The sequence below is a fragment of the Bactrocera neohumeralis genome, chromosome 5, assembly GCF_024586455.1.
Source record: "Bactrocera neohumeralis isolate Rockhampton chromosome 5, APGP_CSIRO_Bneo_wtdbg2-racon-allhic-juicebox.fasta_v2, whole genome shotgun sequence".
Taxonomy (NCBI): domain Eukaryota; kingdom Metazoa; phylum Arthropoda; class Insecta; order Diptera; family Tephritidae; genus Bactrocera; species Bactrocera neohumeralis.
The window spans coordinates 9,767,927-9,788,747 of record NC_065922.1 but is presented as its reverse complement, the minus strand read 5'-3'; the positions used below and the strand labels follow the sequence as shown (position 1 = coordinate 9,788,747).

The 20,821-nt window shown below is 37.7% G+C and overlaps 2 protein-coding genes across 2 annotated transcripts; both read right to left on the bottom strand.

The window, feature by feature from the left end:
- Window positions 1–14,931: 14,931 nt before the first annotated feature.
- Window positions 14,932–15,903, bottom strand: LOC126758184 (histone H1.0-like). The gene is made up of 3 exons (XM_050472294.1): window positions 15,766–15,903; window positions 15,493–15,686; window positions 14,932–15,264 (listed from the first exon to the last, which is right to left on the bottom strand). The coding sequence occupies exons 1-3, from the start codon at window positions 15,901–15,903 to the stop codon at window positions 15,009–15,011; spliced, it is 588 nt and encodes a 195-aa protein (XP_050328251.1). The 3' UTR covers window positions 14,932–15,008.
- Window positions 15,904–16,677: 774 nt separating this feature from the next.
- LOC126759111 (uncharacterized) lies at window positions 16,678–18,508 on the bottom strand. Its single transcript, XM_050473729.1, has 3 exons — window positions 17,892–18,508; window positions 17,649–17,828; window positions 16,678–17,593 (listed from the first exon to the last, which is right to left on the bottom strand). Exons 1-3 carry the CDS (start codon window positions 17,955–17,957, stop codon window positions 17,381–17,383), a joined length of 459 nt encoding a protein of 152 aa, XP_050329686.1. The 5' UTR covers window positions 17,958–18,508; the 3' UTR covers window positions 16,678–17,380.
- Between the last annotated feature and the right edge of the window lie 2,313 nt (window positions 18,509–20,821).

The window sequence follows — 20,821 nt, the reverse complement described above, 5'->3', positions numbered from 1 at the left end:
GATCCCTATTTGGAAACATGGATCCAAGGGTCTTTATCCTGCGTCTACGGACTGCTGTGCAGTCTAATAGCAGGTGTTCTGGAGTTTCAGACTCCAAGTCGCAAAACCGGCAATTTGCACAAGAGCTAGGCCCATGTTAAATAATTGCTTCTTGAGCTTGCAATTGCCAGTGTAGAAGACGACCAGTAGCCTGAGTTTAATTACATATTTAAACCTTTTGAGGTTGTAACCATTCATTAGAAACTTTGCATGACGCATGCCTGGGAGTTGTTGCCAATACCTCTCCCTACCCACTGTTTCATCATTACGGAGCAGCTCCTTTATGGTGTGGGGACCAACCGCTATGAAAGGTTCCGGTCCTACCATATTGGTTGATGCTGCAGAGCGGGCAAGCTTATCAGCCAGTTCATTCCCGGCTGTACCTCTGTGACCTGGATCCCAAATAAGGTGCACATGGTTACATTCAGATAAACTATTCAGTCGTTCTATATACTCCTGCACCAATAGTGATTTTATATCGTACTAAGAGATCGCTTTGAGTGCCGCTTGGCTTTCGCTTAGTATGGCTACGCGTTCATTGCGAGAGTTGCGTTGGAAGTTTAACTTTACGCACCGACTTATAGCAAATACCTCTTCTTGATGCTCGGAAACCTACCCATAGGTATGGAGAGTTTTGCGCGTGGTCCTGCGACCCCTGCGCCAATTCCCTCCGACGTTTTAGAGCCGTCGCTGTACCACCTACTTGTACAGTCCCGAAGCAGTATCTCGAGAGTGGAGTCGCTCCATTCGGCCTTGCTGTTGAGGGTGATCTTAAACTTCCTAGTGAAGTTCACCTGTTTGGTAATGCTATTCCAGGGAGAAGAGCCAGTGGTATGACGCCACTTAGCTCTTCCATCCGTTGGGAAGAGATTACCTTACCTTTACCAGTGCCCTCTGCTGTCATTTGGAGCAGAGTGTGCTTGACCAATTTTTAGGTGTAGCGGGGTGAGTTTCGGCAAGACTTCAAGTGCCGTTGTCGGACATGTGCGCATATCTCCCGTCATACAGACACAGGCGAGTCTCTGCAGCTTCGATAGTTGAAGTCCTACCGAGGTCTGCGATGCTTTCGGAGCCCAAGCCACCGCTTCATAAGGTATAATTGGCCACACTACCATGGTGTGCAACCATCTGATAATCCTTGGTTTACACCCCCAGGATTTACAAGCCAATCGATTGCACACCATCAGTGCCATTGAGGCTTTGACCATGGTCAGATCAACATGCTGCGTGGAATCCAGCGTGAGACCCAGGTATTTGACCATATTGGTCATCTCTATCTCTCTGCCCCCTGAGTGTTAGGTTCCTGAGACCAGGCAGAGACCTGTCGTTTTCAAGGGGTTGATGTTTAGTCCGACGCTACTGCAACAAACCCTTGGCCAGCCCTAATCCCCTTTGACCGATATTGCAGAGAGAGAGAGAGATAGCAAGAGAGCTCGAAATCTTCCACGAGTCCGTTCGAAAGATTTTGATGGATATTTTGAGCATGAAACACATTCTTGCTCGACTCGTCCGATTAAACTGCTTATAAAAAGTGTTTCAAGGACTGGAAAAATCGTTAGCATAAGTGTATAACACCTGGTGAGGACTACTTTGAAGGCGACAAAATAAATATTGAAGAATAATTAAATAGTTTGCGTCTCAGCTCGATTGACAGAAAAATGTATAAGTTCGTGACGTCATTAACGAAAGTTTAGAATTACTACGAAAAATTGACAGTTCAATTCGTTTATGACGAAGCTTGCTGATGTTTTGTCGCTATCAATAAAGTATCTCTGAGGAATATCTCCATAACTGTAGATCTTTTCTCATGATGTGAGATATTTAGCTGAGTTTTACATTGTACTGTTGTTTCTACAGCAATTATAATTTAATTAAATCAAAATAATCAGATATAATATTTTTTCTTTAATTGAGACTGTCAACAAAATTGTGAAATTCTCAACGGTGTGAGGCCAATTAAATGCCTACGAGATTATTCTGGAAATGCACTGGTGATAATTAAAGGGCTCCTGCTATGGACACATCGCAATGTTATGAAAACATACATTCAACCGATCGGCAATTAAATACTGCATACTCGTACCGCAGCGAATATCTTGCAATAATGAGCTTAGCGTCTAAAGTCGTCAAAACTGACAAAATAGGTGTGTGGGCAAGCTCATTTCAATAAATAAGTTATTTAAAGTTCCTAAAATATATACATATGTATGTGATACAATGTCTATCTGATTACATATACTCGTATGGGTATCATAACAGTGCACGAGCAAGGATTTACAGGCATTCGTATGCAAAACAGGTTGTTGTGATGTAAAATGCGTAGCAGCTTGAATTGAGGTGTGACGGTGATTAGTTATTATATATTTATACAAAGTTATTATTTAATAATTATTTTAAAGCGTCAAATTGAGAAGAAATTATAGAAAATTATATTAGCAATTCAAAGGTACAAAACTATTTTAATCATGCAACTTGTTATGACAATATTGAAAATATAAACAAATTTCGATACGTATTTGTAAGTAATTACGAGGCTAGTTTGTTAATGAGAACAGCTAGTTTAAAATGTAAACAAATGTTGATTTCGATAGGTTAGACCTTTAAAAATAACATACCGAAACTATAAATGGATATTTTAAATAGTTTTTGAGTTACAGCCTTCTAAATTGTTCAGTCTGCTCCATCAAATCTAAATTGTTTGAGTAATTACTCGGAGATACATAAATGATCAATCACTATCAAGTTTTCAGTTTTGCATATAGTTCTCTGTACAATTACCTACCAGTCCCTTGATCTGGTCAAATATCAAAACTTTGGGTCAACAATGGGTGATCCATTTCGAGATTCCTTACTTTTTTAAATAAAAAACACTGAAACTTCAAAGTTAATAGAGAATGTTTATTATCATTCGAAAGAACATTCTTTGGCATTTATTTTTAGAAGATTATCTCTGTCAAATGTCACGGCTACGTCTCAGATGGTCCATCCGTTGAGTCCAATTTTCGATGACTTGTTCAAGCATTTCGACTGGTCCGAATGACACACGTGTTGTTTTACTTAATCGAAACGGAATTGTTCGCGTGGCCTTATACTTTACATATCAGCACAGGAAAAAAACTAACGGTGTGATATCACATGATCTTGGTGACAAATCGACCAGCCCAAAACGTGAAATTATCTGCTCACCGAAGTGTTCTGTCAATAAATCCATTGATTGATGCGATGTGTGGAAAGTGGCGCCTATTTGTTGAAACCAACTGACGCCGAGATCACGAGCTTCAATTTCAGGCATCAAATAGTCGGTTTTCATGGCGCGATAACGGTCGTCATTGACGGTTACGTTCTTCTCACCGGCATCATTTTTTAAGAAATATGAACCGATGATTCCACCAACCACAACAAACCGTTGTTTTTTCTGGATGAAATGGCAACTCTTGAATTTCTTCAGTTTTCTCTTCGTCCCAATTGCGGCAATTTTACTTATTTATATACCCATGAAGTCAGAAATAGGCTTGCTCGCTGAACAAAATTTGGCTCGAAAACGTCAGATATTCTTGGAACTTTTCAAGAGTCAATAAAGCGAAACTATGTCGCTTGGGAAGGTCGAGCGGCTTCAGTTCTTGCACAAGTTGTACTTTGTATGCTTTCAATTTCAGATCTTGGAGTAAAATGTTACAAGTCGTTCCATGCGTCAATCCGAGTTGCTGCGAACGGGACCTATTCGACCCTTCACGGTCTTCGTTTACACACTCAGATACGACTGCTATATTTACTTCACTATGTACTGAACGTGGTCTATTCGCTCGAATATTATCCAATAATGAATGTTGGATCTCAATATGGGCGATGAACGCTCAGTAGGCCAATTATGTTGACCATAAGTTGACACATTCTTTACAGAACGTGATTTTCGCAATAAAGTTGAACGATTTGTGAACGTTGTTCAGACGTAAGTCTTTCCATAATGAAATGCCAAACAATACTGAACAAAAATAACATGACAGCTTGACAAGACTCTCGCGTGATCTGTCAAAAAAAGGCTATTGAAAAAAGTACCTCTACTTGGATCTCACCTTACTTTAAAAAAACGCCACCGTTTGTAAGTTTTTAGGTTTTATATACGAAGGAGGCCGGAACCACTGGAACAATTACGAAAATGTTCTTTAATGCCCTCAGAAAAAGATATAACTTGATTGTTATTTCTATTTTATTATCCCAGTCCATATGAATTATAGCAGTTAATTGATCGATTTGTTTCTCTACAAGGAAGATAGATTTGTGATGCACTCAATATATGAGCGCTTCCGACAATAAATGAGGCGCTATTGACCAATACCTAGAGGTTTTTAGTATCACAAAAGTCCGGGGTTTCAAGTAAAGTATAAAAGGAGGATCATTTTATGAGTGCAATATTTAATCTGCAAATGTTTGTGTAATGATTTTATGACAGCACTTAACGGTTGTGTCCTGTAATCGCACAAGCACATATAGAATTATATAAGCGCACGGTAGGCAACTTGACAATGGCAGTGAAATTACATTGATTAACTTTTTCCCATTTCATTTTGAACAGAGTGTGGAATTAAAATTAATCGCATCAATTAAGCGGAGAAAACGTCAAAAATTCAAGTAGCGATAATAACAACAAATAAATAACTGGCATGCTGACAATGCGATTCTCATTCTTTTTGTTATTGTACACACTCCGATATACATATAGTATGCATATAAATTATATGAAACAAAGTGGCAACAACAATGGATGTAAAGCACAACGTTGTAAATAGAAAGTTTGTGCAAATAAATAACGATATAATCGTAATACCGTTGCGCATTGTGCGATAATCGCGGCTAAGTAATAGTTAATAAGGTAAAAGTGAGATAATATTTGCCATGAACAGTGCCAGATCTAAATATACATACATACATACATATGTATGTACTATATGGCATCAACTGCGCATCTCCATTATGTTCTTGTTCTTGTTTGCTTATTGTTTTTGTTTTTAGAACAATTAGGTGTTCGCCTATTCTATGGGACTCACTAGCCTGTTTCCGGTTTGTTTATACGTTTTCAAGTCTTTTCACCAATACAGAAGCTAACCGGTATTATTTAATTTACCTTACGCCAATCTCTACTTTTCTCATCTATTGTTTTTGGAACAGTTGAAATCAAGCTATTGTTGATCAACGTTTTCAAAAATAGGATAAAAAATAGTAGACTTATTGGCGAATACTTCGTTATGACATAAAGTTTTTTTATAGAACCTCCTGTCAATTGTCATATCCATCGAAAGATGGTTGTCAACCTTCTTCTTAATTGCCGTAGACACCGCTTACGCGATTATAGCCGAGTTAACAACAGCGCGCCAGTCGTTTCTTCTTTTCGCTACGTGGCGCGAATTGGATATTCCAAGCGTAGTCAGGTCCTTCTCCACTTGGTCCTTCCAACGGAGTGAAGATCTTCCTCTTCCTCTGCTTCCCCCGGCGGGTATGGCGTCGAATACTCTCAGAGCTGGAGTGTTTCCGTCCATTCGGACAACATCACCTAGCCAGCGTAGCCGCTGTCTTTAAATTCGCTGAACTATGTCAATGTCGTCGTATATCTCATACAGCTCATCGTTCCATCGAATGCGATATTGGCCGTGGCCAACGCGCAAAGGACCGTAAATCTTTTGCAGAACTTTTCTCTCGAAAACTCGCAACGTCAACTCATCCGTTGTTGTCATCGTCCAAGCCTCTGCACCATATAGTAGGACGGGAATTATGAGTGACTTATAGAGTTTGGCTTTTGTTCGTCGAGAGAGGACTTTGCTTCTCAATTGCCTACTCAGTCCGAAGTAGCACCTGTTGGCAATAGTTATTCTGCGTTGGATTTCTAGGCTGACATTGTTGGTGGTGTTAATGCTGGTTCCAAGATAGACGAAATGATCTACGACTTCAAAGTTTTGACTGTCAACCATGACGTGAGGGCCAAGCCGCGAGTGCGACAACTGTTTGTTTGATGACAGGAGATACATTTCATCATGCCCTCGTTCACTACCGGACCCATTTGCTTTGCTTCCTTGTCCAGTCTGGAGAAAGCAGAACTAACGGCGAGTTGAGGTGTTGTGCAGCAGCTGTACACTCTTATAAAAGATTGTACCTGTTCGATTAAGTTCTGCAGCTCGAATTATTTTCTCCAGCAGTAGATTGAAGAAGTCGCACGATAGGGAGTCGCCTTGTCTGAAACCTCGTTTGGTATCGAACGGCTCGGAGAGGTCCTTCCCGATCCTGACGGAGCTTTTGGTGTTGCTCAACGTCAGTTTGCACAGCCGTATTAGTTTTGCGAGGATACCAAATTCAGACATCGTGGCATAGAGGCAACTCCTTTTCGTGCTGTCGAAAGCAGCTTTGAAATCGACGAAGAGGTGGTGTGTGTCGATTCTCCTTTCACGGGTCTTTTCCAAAATTTGACGTATGTATGGTGAATATCTGGTCGGTTGCTGGTTTTCCCAAAGCCACACAGGTCCAATCAGTTTGTTGACGGTGGGCTTTAATCTTTCTAACAATACGCTCGATAGAACCTTATACGCGATGTTAAGGTGGCTTATCCCACGGTGGCGCAGATTGTGTGGTCTCCCTTTTTGTGGATTGGTCATAGCACACTTAAATTCCAAACGTTGGGCGTGCTTTCGTCCGACCATATTTTACAAAGACCGTGTTTGAATAGTTCGGCCGGCAATCCATCGGCCCCCGCCGCTTTGTTGTTCTTCAGGCGGGTAATTGCCATTCGCACTTCTTCTTGGTCGGGCAATGGAACGTCTGCTCCATCGGGGACCATTAACTAACAAAAAAAATATATATATATATATATAAATATATCGCTTATAATTACAATTTACAACTCAACTCAGTTGAATGGAAATTGAAATAACTTTGTTTTTACATTACAACTGATAACCTTGACGTTTTGTTGATGTTTCTTGTAGCATTGACAGACGGCAGCGTAAATTCGGATTAACTGGTACAAATATGGGTTATCTGCAATAACCCGGATTAATGGCCAACTTTAATCTATTATGAATGAAAAATAAGCAACACTGACAGCCGATTTTTCAAATTTTCAATAATAAAACAAGAATTTTTATGTTATTATGCAATTAATATTTAAAAATAACGTGTTGATATGTTGGTTTTGTAAAAATTGGTCGGCTAACAACTGCAATCAACCGCAATGTTTATCTTATATCCATTTTCATTGAAAATTTTATAAAAATGACAATCAGCTGTTTACGAGAATTTCAAACTCGCATAGCTGCCGTCTGTCACCTACAAATTTGGATCTGATTAAGTGCACAGTTAATCCGGATTAACGCTGCCGTCTGTCAAGGCTATAAGCTAAAATAGCCGTTTGGTAAATGTTTGCGGAGGAATGAATAAATATAAAACTTAAAATTGACTCATTAGAAAAAAGCTTTAGGATCTCTAAGTTATCAGTTTCCAATTTTTGCTGCTGTTGATAACCACACTAACACAGGGTTGTAAACGTTAGTATCAAAGTTGAAAGTGAAAATTTGTGACCACTTGAGTTGTTATCTCTAATACCAAACTATGAGACTTCAACTGAAATGAGAATGTTAATTAATAATAAAAAATATGGGTTTTTGTGTTGTATTTTTGTATGTTCTGAAGTGTCAAAAACTAAAAAAAAATCTTTTTTTGCAATAACATTTTACATTATTTCTGTTTCTTATAACAAAAATTACCTCAATTTCCTTCAGATCTTCTTTATTATAAATGCTGTCCTATAATAGTTTAGAAATTGAACTTAAAGGGTTTTAATATCTTCTTCGAATAATTCAACCCATCTTAATAAAATTTTGTGAGTGTGTAGTCGATAAAATTGTACGTATTCCTATTCTTGTTAAGCTATCGAGTCTTGTTCAAGTTATAACTCAATTGAAGGTTGTCCAATCGAGACCTATAACATATTCATAGTGTAAATCTTTTGAAAATTTGTATACACCTTTAAATATCTCACTTTGAATGCTATAATAATTAATTATCTCTGAAAAGCGAAGCTATTTACCATACACTGTGCATAACGCGATTTATTTAAGGGGCTATACCAGCGTGGCACTTTCTAAGAAATTTTTGTTTTTACCTTTTCGACAGCTTCTATTTCCAAAAATATCCTGTGAAATCGGCAAGGTCAAATAGTTTTTGAAGCGTTCTAAAGAGCGACCGCACGCAGGTATAAACGTATTTATATAATTGAAACTTTAAACGCGTTTTTCTCGAAATAAAATTTTTCAAAATTGCTGACATCATAACTCAACGAAAAATGGACCGATCGACTTCAAATTAAAATGTAATGTAAGTAATGTTGAAAAATTTACTATGCAATGACCTACGATCTTTTGATTTTTGTCAATTTGGCATTAAAAAAACGAACATTTTTTACCTAAAAAAACATTTTTTTTTCAAAACTACGCCATTTTGTTAATTTTTTATTTTTTTCGAAAATCGTAAGCCATTGTATAGGAAATACCTTTAGCTTTAATAACCTTTTTGAATTTATATGTTTCAGCTACCCATTCGGCCGGAATCATGTCAGCAGTTGAGTCCATTTAGTCTATACATACGAGCACGAGACCCTCAGTTTTTAAGATAACAATCTGAAATTTTGCCTAGATCTTCCGCTCCCGGCAAACCTGCTCATTTGTTTGGAAACGCCAATAACGTACCACCAAAGATATAACTGCCATATAAATTGACCAATCAAATTCGAATCTTTGCGTGGAAAACTTCCTCATTTGTGAAGGGTATTTCAGCTTGAGTTTTTTGTTAAGTAAATTGCGTTGATGCCATTTAATTTGTTTATAGTTTAGTTGCAAATAAATAATAGAGCAAATGTGTTTACAAAAATGCTCAGGAATACATACATACATACATACATTTGTGTATACTGTATTATGAAATACCCAATTTAACAAAGAATCGTCAGCGGAGATTACACCGGAACCGTTGGCTAGAACTTTCTATATACCACAGTACATATATATGTACCTATTAATAAGAATTGCAATCGAGTTCACAGCCAGGCCCCTCTAATTACAGCCAAAGCGGTATTTTATGAGAAAATTGTTTTAGGGTGGTACTTAAAAAGTCAAACGACTTGTTATACTCTCGCAACAAAGTTACTAAGGAGAGTATTATAGTTTTGTTCACATAACGGTTGTTTGTAAGTCCTAAAACTAAAGAGTCAGATATAGGGTTAATATACCAAAGTGATCAGGGTGATATCTAAATCCGGATGTCTGTCTGTCCGTCCGTCCGTCCGTGCAAGCTGTAACTTGAGTGAGATATATATGAAACTTATACACGTATTCCCTGGCTCCATAAGAAGGTTAAGTTCGAAGATGGGCAAATTGCCACGCCCACAAAATGGCGGAAACCGAAAACCTATAAAGTGTCATAACTAAGCCATAAATAAAGATATTAAAGTGAAATTTAATTAAAGGATCGCATTAGGGAGGGCATATTTGAACGCAATTTTTTTGGAAAAGTGGGCGTGGCCCCGCCCCCTACTAAGTTTTTTATACATATCTCAGAAACTACTATAGCTATGTAGAGTCGTTTCCTTCAGGCATTTCCATATACAGTTCAAAAATGGAAGAAATCGGATAATAACCACGCCCACCTCCCATACAAAGGTTATGTTGAAAATCACTAAAAGTGCGTTAACCGACTAACCAAAAGGAATGGAAGAAATGGCAAAAGCTGCACCCAGGCTTTTTTTAAAAATTGAAAATGGACATGGCGTCGCCCACTTATGGACTAAAAACCATCAGGAACTACTAGACCGATTTCAATGAAATTCGGTATATAATATTTTCTTAACACCCTGATGACATGTACGAAATATGGGTGAAATCGGTTCACAACCACGCCTTCTTCCAATATAACGCTATTTTGAATTCCATCTGATGCCTTCTCTGTATAATATATATACATTAGTAACCAATGATGATAGCGGAATAAAACTTTACAAAAATACGGTATTTGAAAAATATGTAAATGACGTATAATGAAATCTCGATTATCACTTTATCATGCGAGAGTATAAAATGTTCGGTGACACCCGAACTTAGCCCTTCCTTACTTGATTTTCTCATTCTTTCATTCGATTAGAAAAATACTCTTAAAGATGAGGCCACTGACTCCGTATTTCTGTAGTAAGTTTTAATCATTCGTTGTTGGATCGTACATCTTTCCATGATGAAATGGCAAACTTTACTGAAGGGAAATGCCAAAAGAGCGGGAAATTGAAAAACCCTATATAAGTAAATTAGTTAAAGATAAGTGGGCACCTTACATGGTTAAAGATCTTATTATTATAAGGATACAAGCAAAGTTAAATTATTGTATATTTTAGACTTTGTATTCATTATAATTATAACAAATATATTGCTATTTCATACAGTATATGAAAAATATAATATGTTTTATTCTACAGTAGCGGACAATGAAATCGGGACAACTAAAAAATCATAGTTTTTCCTAATTATTTTAGTGGAATGTTTAAATTTTTTATTTTAAAACAATAATATATATTTACTACATTAGTATTAAGCGTATTTTTTTGTTTGCATTAGAGAAATTCACAGTTTTAGTTTAAGGAAACATTAATCTATACAAAAACACTCTTTTTAGTATTTTGTCAAACCTCATTTGCTCTTCATAGCGGCTTTTAAGCGCTCGGGCATTGAATTTATGAGTCTTTCTCCAATACCGTTATAGCACGCTTCTTCGAGAATTCCATCCAATTCTGCTAAATTCTTTGGTCTCTTCTGTGATACCTAAGCCCTCATTATAAACCAAGGGTACTCAATGGAATTGAGATCCGGACGGTTACCTAGCCACACCAAAGGCGAGACCACGATTTTTGATAAATAATTTTTCACCTTAATGAAATAAAAAAGGAAAAGTATAAGATGTGTAATTAAAATTATAGTAATACGAGTATACTCTAGTTGTACAAAAGAATTGATAATTACTATTTTGGCATGATGGCAGGGCGCAGAGTCATCTTGAAAAATAAGGACATCTGCTTGTGAAAAATGATTTTCCATTGAGGGTTTTAATTTTATCACAATTATCTCCTGATACTTAGTCCCATTGATGGTTCCTTCTATTAGGGCTAGTTGCCTAAGGTCATAGCAGGAAAAGCAATCCCAGATCATTCGGCTGCCTCTCTGCTTAACAGTTCTTTGAACACATTCGTCCTTGAACCGCTCGCCAGTTCTCTTTCTCACGTAGGACATACCGTCGCTGCAAAAAGGTCAAATTTGGACTCATCTGAGAAGATTGATATTTCGCCAATCAATTTGAGTCCAATTTTGTTGTTCTTTCCCCATCGTAAATGATTTTGACGCATTTTTGAGGTAAAAAGTGGCTTTTTGGCGGCCCGATGAGCGTTCAAAGCAACCTCTTAAAGCCTTCGACGAACAGTTCTTGCGCTAACTTCCATACCGACATCTTCAAATAACTCCACTTTAATGTCCTCAGCACTTTTGAAACGATCCCTCAAGCTGATACGTTCTATCACCCGATCTTTTCTAGAACTTCTTTGCTCCTAAGCCAGTTTTTCTCTTAAGAGCCCTGGTTTTAACGCAATTTTTTAGAAATTCTCCGATGGGAGACTTGTCCCAACCCTATCACTAATTTCCCGAAAGGTCAGATTTTCTTTTCGCAAAATCAAAATATTACATTTTTGCAATTCGGACATTTTTTTTTAAATTTGGCATATTTAAGCTTTAACGAAGCACGAAATAAACTTTGAATTTATTAAAAAAAAAATTAAAAGTTGTTATAAAACGTGTACAGAGCAAAAATTTATGTGAAAAAATTACGCTTGTCGGTTACAATCGTGCTTTAAATACAAACCGACAGGTTGTCCGGATTTCACTGTCCGCTACTGTACTACGCAAAACGAACTAATAAGAGATATTAAATTGTCTTTAATATAAAATACAGTTGAACTTCCATAACACGAACTACATTAACTGTAAGTTCTCCACAACTCGAACTCTTGAATTGGCAACAGAAGTCAAATTGCATTCAAATTTCCTTGCATCACTCGAAGTCTCTCTAAATCGGAGTTTATTATGGATTATGGTGATTCGATAGAATTTGAACTGTATTTAAAAAACATGTTAATACTTCTAGTATTTAGTTATTTAGTTAGTAATTTTTCCTTTGCTGATAAAAAATATTGTTGGAATTCTGTTCATTGGATGGAAACAAATACTTTTTCATTCCTTATAAAGAAATTTGAATTTTATATAACACGGCGTTATCACCCTCAAAACTCTCTGAAATATTTTCGTTAAGCATAGTTATGTTTTTGTTTTAAATTTGCTTTAAAATAGTTTAAGTACCACCCTAATGTCTATACATACATTTTTCTATTGTTCTAGAAGCTGCTATCAAGTAAGCCGCTAGTATCATCATTTATAATCCAACTAGGCGGTGGTCAATTGTGTGCATGCAGGTGTGTTTGTATGTGTGTACCTAAAAATATGTGTACGTATGTATGTGTATCTATGAATGGTTCCCTGCATAATAAGCCGGCGGCGGCGTATTGCATAAATTGTTGGTAATAATTACCGCATAACTGTCGTAACTCGCATTTTAAATTATGCAAAATATTTAAATGCACCTGATGTTAGCGCATACATATGTACTTTATTAGGTAAAAATGTGTACAGCTAAGTGCGGCGAGCAATAAAATTCGCCGGCCATTGCGCAGAAGCAAACATTTTTAATCGTTTTTGTATGAAACGTTTTGTTGTGTTGTTATAAAGAATATTACATTATTCTGTCGTCACGACTTTTGCACGTGAATACGCGAGAGCGAATGTTACAGCACAGACCCTCGTATACAAGTATATGTACATACATATGTATGTGCAGGTGAATGTGTCTATGTGTAGTTGTGCTGTGTTGTGGCGCTGTTTTATTGCGTTATTTGCCGGTGGTTACTTAGGAATGCGAGTCGTGTGGTTTGCGGCTGAATTGAGCTGGGATTTCCGATAATTTCAAAACTATTTACAGACAATAAAGTTGGGTTTGTAAACCGCGCTCATCTTGATTTTACATTTAATGCCGATTTAATTGACACTAATGGCTTAAACAAAGATTCGCAACGTACCAACGGTATGTATGTAGGCTTGGATTTCTATACTTGAAGCTTGCGCGCGTATTTAAGTAGACTCTATTTAAATTTTATTTGCTAAATTTGAGCAAAATATATTAGTTTATACTTCTGTTTAAGTAAGTACCTATTATTGAGTACCTTATTGCAGTCAATAAGCCCTTAAAAACAATTTTTATTTCCACCTTAAAAAAAATTTCCTTCTCCATATAAACGAACTATTAAACAATTAGTTACTCATACGTAGCGTAACCCTTAAAAGATGAAAAAATCAGCAGCTGTTTGCATTCTTTCGCAGAATGGCTAACTTTCATATCTTGAACAGGGTCGATGCTGTTTGCCAAGGTGCAACATTCTGAAGGAAACGTGGAAGACCTTATAAAGTATATATATACTTTAGCTCACCTACAAGCGGAAGTTTTTTGGTTACTCAGAGGATACTGGAGCTAAAACGGGAAGTCGTCAGCCATATCTAAAAGAATCCTTTTTGGTCACTCCCAAGTGATTGCCGATCATAGAATTTTCCTCACTTGCGTGAGCTTCGACACATAACTCCATCCTCTAATCACCCGTCTGAAGAATAACAAAATGGCGCGAGCCGATGGATTGACGGCCGAACTATTCAACTATAGCAACAAAGAACTGATAAGAAGCATGCATCAGCTTCTTTGCTGAATATGGTGGGACGAAAGCGTTTACGATGATTAGAATCCACAAAAAGGGAGACCCCACAATCTGCGCCAACTACCGTGAAATAAGCCACCTCAACATCGCACGTAAGGTTTTATCGAACGAACTGTGTGAAAGATTAAAGCCCACCGTCAACAAACTGATTGGACCTTAACAATGTGGTTTCAGGCCTGGAAGATCTGACTACATATTCACCAAGCTCTAAATTTTGAAAAAGAACCGTGAAAATGGGATCGATACCAAATCTTCGTCGACTTTAAAGTTGCTTTTGACATCACTAATAGAGGCTGCCTTTACGCCGTAGTAGTCGACGCAGTACCCGCCGGGGGAAGCAAAGGAAGAGGAAGACTTTCACTCCGTTGGAAATACCAGGTGGAGAAGGACCTGGCTACACTTGAAATCTGCAATTGGCGCCAAACAGTGAAAAAGAAGAACGACTGGCGCGTTGTTATGAACTCGGCTATAACCGCGTAAGCATTGTTTTCGCCAGTAAAGAGAAGTTCTTGGACCGCTTGAAGGACGAAATCGACGAAAAACAGCCGTATTTGAAGAAAAAGAAAGTGCTGTTTCACCAAGACAATGCACCCTGTTTCAAGTCAATGAAAACATCATTCTTCAAATCTGGTCCCCAGCTACTATTTCCTGTTCTCAAATCTCACAAGAAACTTTAGACTAATGAAGAGGTGGTCGGCAAAACTGAGGCCTTTGAAGCAAAGAATTAATCGTACATTATACAAAAATGGTATCGAAAAGTTGAAGCGTCGCTGTCATCAGTGTATCAGCCTTGAAGGGATAAGAATTTTGAATAAGAAATCGAATTTTCTTCAAAAAAAATGTGTTTTACTATGGTAGGCCGGACATTTTTCATTTGACCTGTTATACGATTGCCTTCCAAGTGGCAGTCCCAAAGCTCTGAATACATTTCTGACAAGAAAGTCAAGTTATAAAAGTTCAAAACCAATTCTCACTCCATGTAACCATGTTGGAAACATTTATTTTAAAATTGAATTAAATGTTTATTAACTAAACCAACTAGAATTCTTTCTTAGCTCTAATTTACGTTTCCCCACTATTTTTCTTAGCATTTTTCTGCGGACTTTGATTTTGTTTTCTTTTCTGGTTTCTTTTCAGCTTTCTTTTCCGACTTTTTGTCCGGTTTTTTATCGGTCTTCTTCTCGGGTTTCTTTTCAGCCTTCTTGTCAGCCTTCTTGTCAGGTTTCTTTTCAGCTTTCTTGTCGGGCTTCTTTTCCGCTTTGCCTTTTTTAGCTGGTTTCGCTTGTTTCTTCTTATCCTTCGGCGCTTTCTTGGGTTTAGAACGGCGCGGTTTGTAATATCTAATATGAATTTACAAATACGTTAAACAGATGTTAGTTAATAAAGGTGTAACAGAATGCAGTGAAAATTTATAAAATACAAAGTTGTGCCGAATTAACCAAGTTAATTTTTTGACCGACTAATTTCAGGCAGAAAAGTTGAATGACAATTCGCTAAAGTGACGTCACCACTTTACAGCGCCACGATCAACATAAACCTTGTGTTCTATCATTCGCAAGCAAACTCACCTCTCCGACTTGGGTATCGCCTTGTGACACATACAGGCATTCATCAAATGAAATACGCCCGAGCAAACGCTTAAGGCACCAGCAATCACCAAAAGGAATTGTGCATAAAACCCACAAAACGAAATGATTACCATTATAAGACTTACACCAATCAAAATGCACAAGACACCTATAATAAAGTTGAACATAACACCCTGTATTAAGAAAGAAATAGCGAACACGACAAACGTTTCATTGAATTTGTGGAACAAAGAAGTTAACAATGTACCTTACCAACGGATCAATACCCAACGTATGCAGTTTCGGCGTAAGTAGATAATAGTACAAATCGGGTATGAAAGCGGGAAATATGAACAGCAAAAATATGTAAACGGGTCCACTAACTTCATTGCCAAGCACACAGCTGGCCATGAATGTGCAATATAAAACTAAGCCAGTCGCTAATCCTTCCGTGATCTAAAGCAAAAGCCGAAAGCAAAAATGAATGCAGAATTTCCGGAGCTTTAGAAATTCATTTTTGGCTTACAGCATTTAGGAGGAAGAAAAATCTGCTCTTCTTGCGTTTCTTCCTATTTTGATCGATCCTTGTGGTTTTCATTATAAGTTATGTTTTGCAAATGCCGTTGAAATGTAAAGAACTCAAAGAACGTTTATGATTTGTTGAAAGGAAGTACTTTTTGAGTCTTTGGAATGTTTTGATATTTTTTACATTTCTAGTAATTCTATTTCTTTCCATGTGTCAAACCATGATTTATGCTTGAATCGATTTTACAACGAATTACCCGGTAGAAATTGCTTAGAAAAATGATCTGTGTGAATCTATATGATATATACATAGTATATCGTTACGTAAAATGCAAAATAATGTAACATCACTTTTCATAAGTTTAAAGGCGAATTAAAAACGATATAATAGAAACCACTAATATTGAAACAAAATTTGAGTTTTGGTTATAATATGGTTATATATTGGTTATTATATACTCATTTTGAAACAAAATTAGAGTATCTTCCAACATTATATGGTATGACAGAATGTGATGATGTGCAGCACTAGAGATATACGACTGCAACGACATCTATTGACAAAATACGAAAAGACCTTTTCGACTAACCAATATATTGGTTATTATATCTGACAACGATTTTCAATTTTTTTGTAATACGTTGTTTTGCATTTTAGGTGACGTGAACTATAGGATTTATATGATGAGCTTTTCGAACGGATTGATTGCATTATTACCAGCATTCATGGATCCAACCAACATGAACCGATTTGATATATAGACTTACATGAGCAAGTAATGCGAAGTGAAGAAGCAGTAATATACGAATTTGTTGTTCGAAATTTTCGCACCTTTTTTCTAAATTGGCTGCCAGAAACTAATTTTTGAATGAATCAGAATATACAAGAGACAATCGATTTGCTCAGTGTGAGTGCTAGAAAGTAGTTTCAATGGATCGGTTCAGCTTGAACGCCACTGATGTCGGGTTTCAACGAGAACCGTGAATTCTGTAAACCATTCAATAGGGTTACAACTAAGTAAAGACTTCTATAGGCTAGTCAAAAAAATCCAAAGTGGTTTAGGAACTGAAAATACCTTAAGGCAGGCATATATAGAATAAAGATTCCAACTTAACAAATAATGCAAATTAAGAACTCTCTTGGAATCGTGTGGAGCCGTGAATAACGACTACCTCCTATAAGTACTGCAAAATCTTTATAAAATTCAGTTTCTGGTCACTTCACTATCTATACATATAGTCTTACTTCCAACACACTAGAAACACTAATTAATTAAAAGCAATATTCTGCCCATTTTTCCACATATTATAATATGAAAGGCTCGTAGATTACATATATAAACATTAGTCGCCAACATTTGCTTTAAAAATTTTTACTAAATAAAACTTCGCCTTCATCGAGATTCTCCTTGATAAACCATATGAATACCAGATGTACTATGCCAGCAATAAGTTCAATTATACCAACTACTAAAACTGTCGTCTGTTTCGGATTTCCACAACCCGTAACCGAGAGAAAGGCAAATATGCAGGCCAATACGCACACACAGAACATCACAATGTTATAGCAGCCGCCCTAGGGCAAAGAAAAATCGGCATAAAAAAGGATAAGGAATATAACTGGCACTCACCAGTGCTGCATAGAATGGCTCCGATATTAGTATGCCCATGATGCAGTACAATATATCCGGTATAATGGGAATAAAGACTAAAAGACCTGACCACCACATGAATGTAGAGATCTCACGCGCTCCTATGCAGTCGGAGTCGGTCATGTCGTAGATGAGCGCACAAGCCACAATTTCAAGAATCTGCCGAGAAACGAAACAAATTATTTTTTGTTTGGAACTCGATAAAGTGCGCGTAATACCCACGAAGCACACAACATAAAATGCCGTCGAGATGATGCAGCGTTGCAAATGCGTTAGGTTTAACGGCATTTTGAATAACACAAACAAAAGTAAGTATTATCAATAATAAAAGTTTTCTTACTCGCAAATAATTTTTCTTTCAATTGTCAGTGTTTTTGTTTTGATTCAGAAATCCGGCGATATAGTGTATGTGAGTAGAAACAAGTTAGAAAACTCGAGTGAGTTTTCAGCAATGTGTTTTTGTACGCAAATTGTAATATGTTATCGAAAAAATAAATACTCCTTTTTACATGTAATATTCTGGGCAATGAGATAGTTTCAGTGGAAATAATACCTGTTTGCGTGAGATACTTCTATATCTGAAAAAGTCATTTCCGGCGTAAATAATGATCAATTATCGAACATCACTTCTGTCCATGCAGATATGCTAGGATCCCCTCTATGTCTATCTCGCTTTTTGAATGAAAGAATGGTTAAAGCTTTCCTCTATTCAGACGGCTAAGTAATACCAAACATCCCTAAAAGCTGCATTCAAAAACAATAAAGGTAGGTATTGCAATGTAAGGTTTCACTTGTCGGCCTCAGGAATCTGCATGGCAACAAGAAAACTCGCGAACTATTCTATATTTAGGTACTATCTGAGGTACTATGGTTATTTAAGCGACAGAACACATTCACCTGTAGTCCTTGATCTGACTAAAATCCAGATTCACTCCGCTTAGGTAATCTCGACTGTCGAGGTAACAATATCTAAGGCAATTGCGATACAGTTTGTACTAAGATCTATCCAAACGTAGCTACCAATGTTCGGATGTTGTTATTTGAGGATACCTATATTGTGAATATGGCCATAAATATATGGCCGTTTAATTACAACGACAGATTTTATTGAATTTTTTCGCATCCAACTTCGCACTTAGTCACTTTATCGTTAAATATTTGAACAGCTGATATAGTAAGACTTGTTTCTAAAAATATTTTTTAAATTTTTTGGAATAGTTTTTATTCGGTGCCCTGTCGATCATGGAATATAGAAAACAGCATTTTCACATATTGTACTGTTTTACTATCAAAAGGGTCAAAATGCAGTTCAAGCACGGCAAAAAAAAAATGCGATGTGTACGGAAGAGATATTTTAACCGAACGCCAGGTCTTATTGAAGCCGATGTGGATGAAATAAAGTCGATCATCGTATAACAACTCTAGAGATTGTCTAGAGATTAACTTTGTCTAATGCGACCGTTCACAAGCACATGAAACGTCTAGGATTAATTTCGCAGCTTGACATAAGGGTTCCTCATGTTCTTACGGAACGAAATTTGCTTTGTCTCATTAACAACTGTGACTAATCAAACGTCAAAGAAGATCCATTTATGAAACGCATTGTTACTGTCGATGAAAAGTGAGTTGTTTACAAGAATGTAAAGCGCAAAAGGGTTATGGATGAACCAGTTCAAACCACTTCAAAGGCCGATATTCACCAAAAACAGATTATTTTGTCTGTTTGGTAGGATTGCAAAGATATTGTTTATTTTGAGCTTTTGCGCAACAATACCACGATTAATTCTGAAGGGTATTATGAGCAGCTCGAGAAATTTAGTGATTCTTCTTCTTCTTCTTAATTGGCGTAGACACCGCTTACGCGATTATAGCCGAGTTAACAACAGCGCGCCAGTCGTTTCTTCTTTTCGCTACGTGGCGCCAATTGGATATTCCAAGCGAAGCCAGGTCCTTCTCCACTTGGTCCTTCCAACGGAGTGGAGGTCTTCCTCTTCCTCTGCTTCCCCCGGCGGGTACTGCGTCGAATACTTTCAGAGCTGGAGTGTTTTCATCCATCCGGACAACATGACCCAGCCAGCGTAGCCGCTGCCTTTTAATTCGCTGAACTATGTCGATGTCGTCGTATATCTCGTACAGCTCATCGTTCCATCGAATGCGATATTCGCCTTGGCCAATGCGCAAAGGACCATAAATCTTTCGCAGAATTTTTCTCTCGAAAACTCGTAACGTCGACTCATCGGTTGTTGTCATCGCCCAAGCCTCTGCACCATACAGCAGGACGGGAATTATGAGCGACTTATAGAGTTTAGCTTTTGTTCGTCGAGAGAGGACTTTACTTTTCAATTGCCTACTCAGTCCGAAGTAGCACCTGTTGGCAAGAGCAATCCTGCGTTGGATTTCCAGGCTGACATTGTTGGTGGTGTTAATGCTGGTTCCTAAATAGACGAAATTATCTACAACTTCAAAGTTATGACTGTCAACAGTGACGTGAGAGCCAAGTCGCGAGTGCGACGACTGTTTGTTTGATGACAGGAGATATTTCGTTTTGCCCTCGTTCACTGCAAGACCCATTTTCTTTGCTTCCTTGTCCAGCCTGGAGAAAGCAGAACTAACGGCGCGGGTGTTGAGGCCGATGATATCAATACCATCGGCATACGCCAGCAGCTGTACACTCTTATAGAAGATGGTACCTTCTCTATTTAGTTCTGCAGCTCGAACTATTTTCTCCAGAAGCAGGTTGAAGAAGTCGCACGATAGGGAGTCGCCTTGTCTGAAACCTCGTTTGGTATCGAACGGCTCGGAGAGGTCCTTCCCGATCCTGATGGAGCTTTTGGTGTTACTCAACGTCAGTTTACACAGCCGTATTAGTTTTGCGGGGATACCAAATTCAGACATCGTGGCATAGAGGCAGCTCCTTTTCGTGCTGTCGAAAGCATCTTTGAAATCGACGAAGAGGTGGTGTGTGTCGATTCTTCTTTCACGGGTCTTTTCCAAGATTTGGCGCATGGTGAATATCTGGTCGGTTGTTGATTTTCCAGGTCTGAAGCCACACTGATAAGGTCCAATAAGTTTGTTGACGGTGGGCTTTAATCTTTCACACAATACGCTCGATAGAACTTATATGCGATGTTGAGGAGGCTAATCCCACGGTA

Excerpts from the sequence above, each read along its gene's own strand:
- LOC126759111 (XM_050473729.1), bottom strand. The coding sequence starts at position 17,957 with ATGCCGTTAAACCTAACGCATTTGCAACGCTGCATCATCTCGACGGCA. Across the intron at positions 17,829-17,891 it reads CATTTTATGTTGTGTGCTTC|ATTCTTGAAATTGTGGCTTG; the intron begins GTGGGTATTACG and ends GTTTCTCGGCAG. Across the intron at positions 17,594-17,648 it reads AGCCATTCTATGCAGCACTG|GGCGGCTGCTATAACATTGT; the intron begins GTGAGTGCCAGT and ends TCTTTGCCCTAG.
- LOC126758184 (XM_050472294.1), bottom strand. The coding sequence starts at position 15,903 with ATGGCCAGCTGTGTGCTTGGCAATGAAGTTAGTGGACCCGTTTACATA. Across the intron at positions 15,687-15,765 it reads CGTTGGGTATTGATCCGTTG|GGTGTTATGTTCAACTTTAT; the intron begins GTAAGGTACATT and ends TTCTTAATACAG. Across the intron at positions 15,265-15,492 it reads GCGATACCCAAGTCGGAGAG|ATATTACAAACCGCGCCGTT; the intron begins GTGAGTTTGCTT and ends AATTCATATTAG.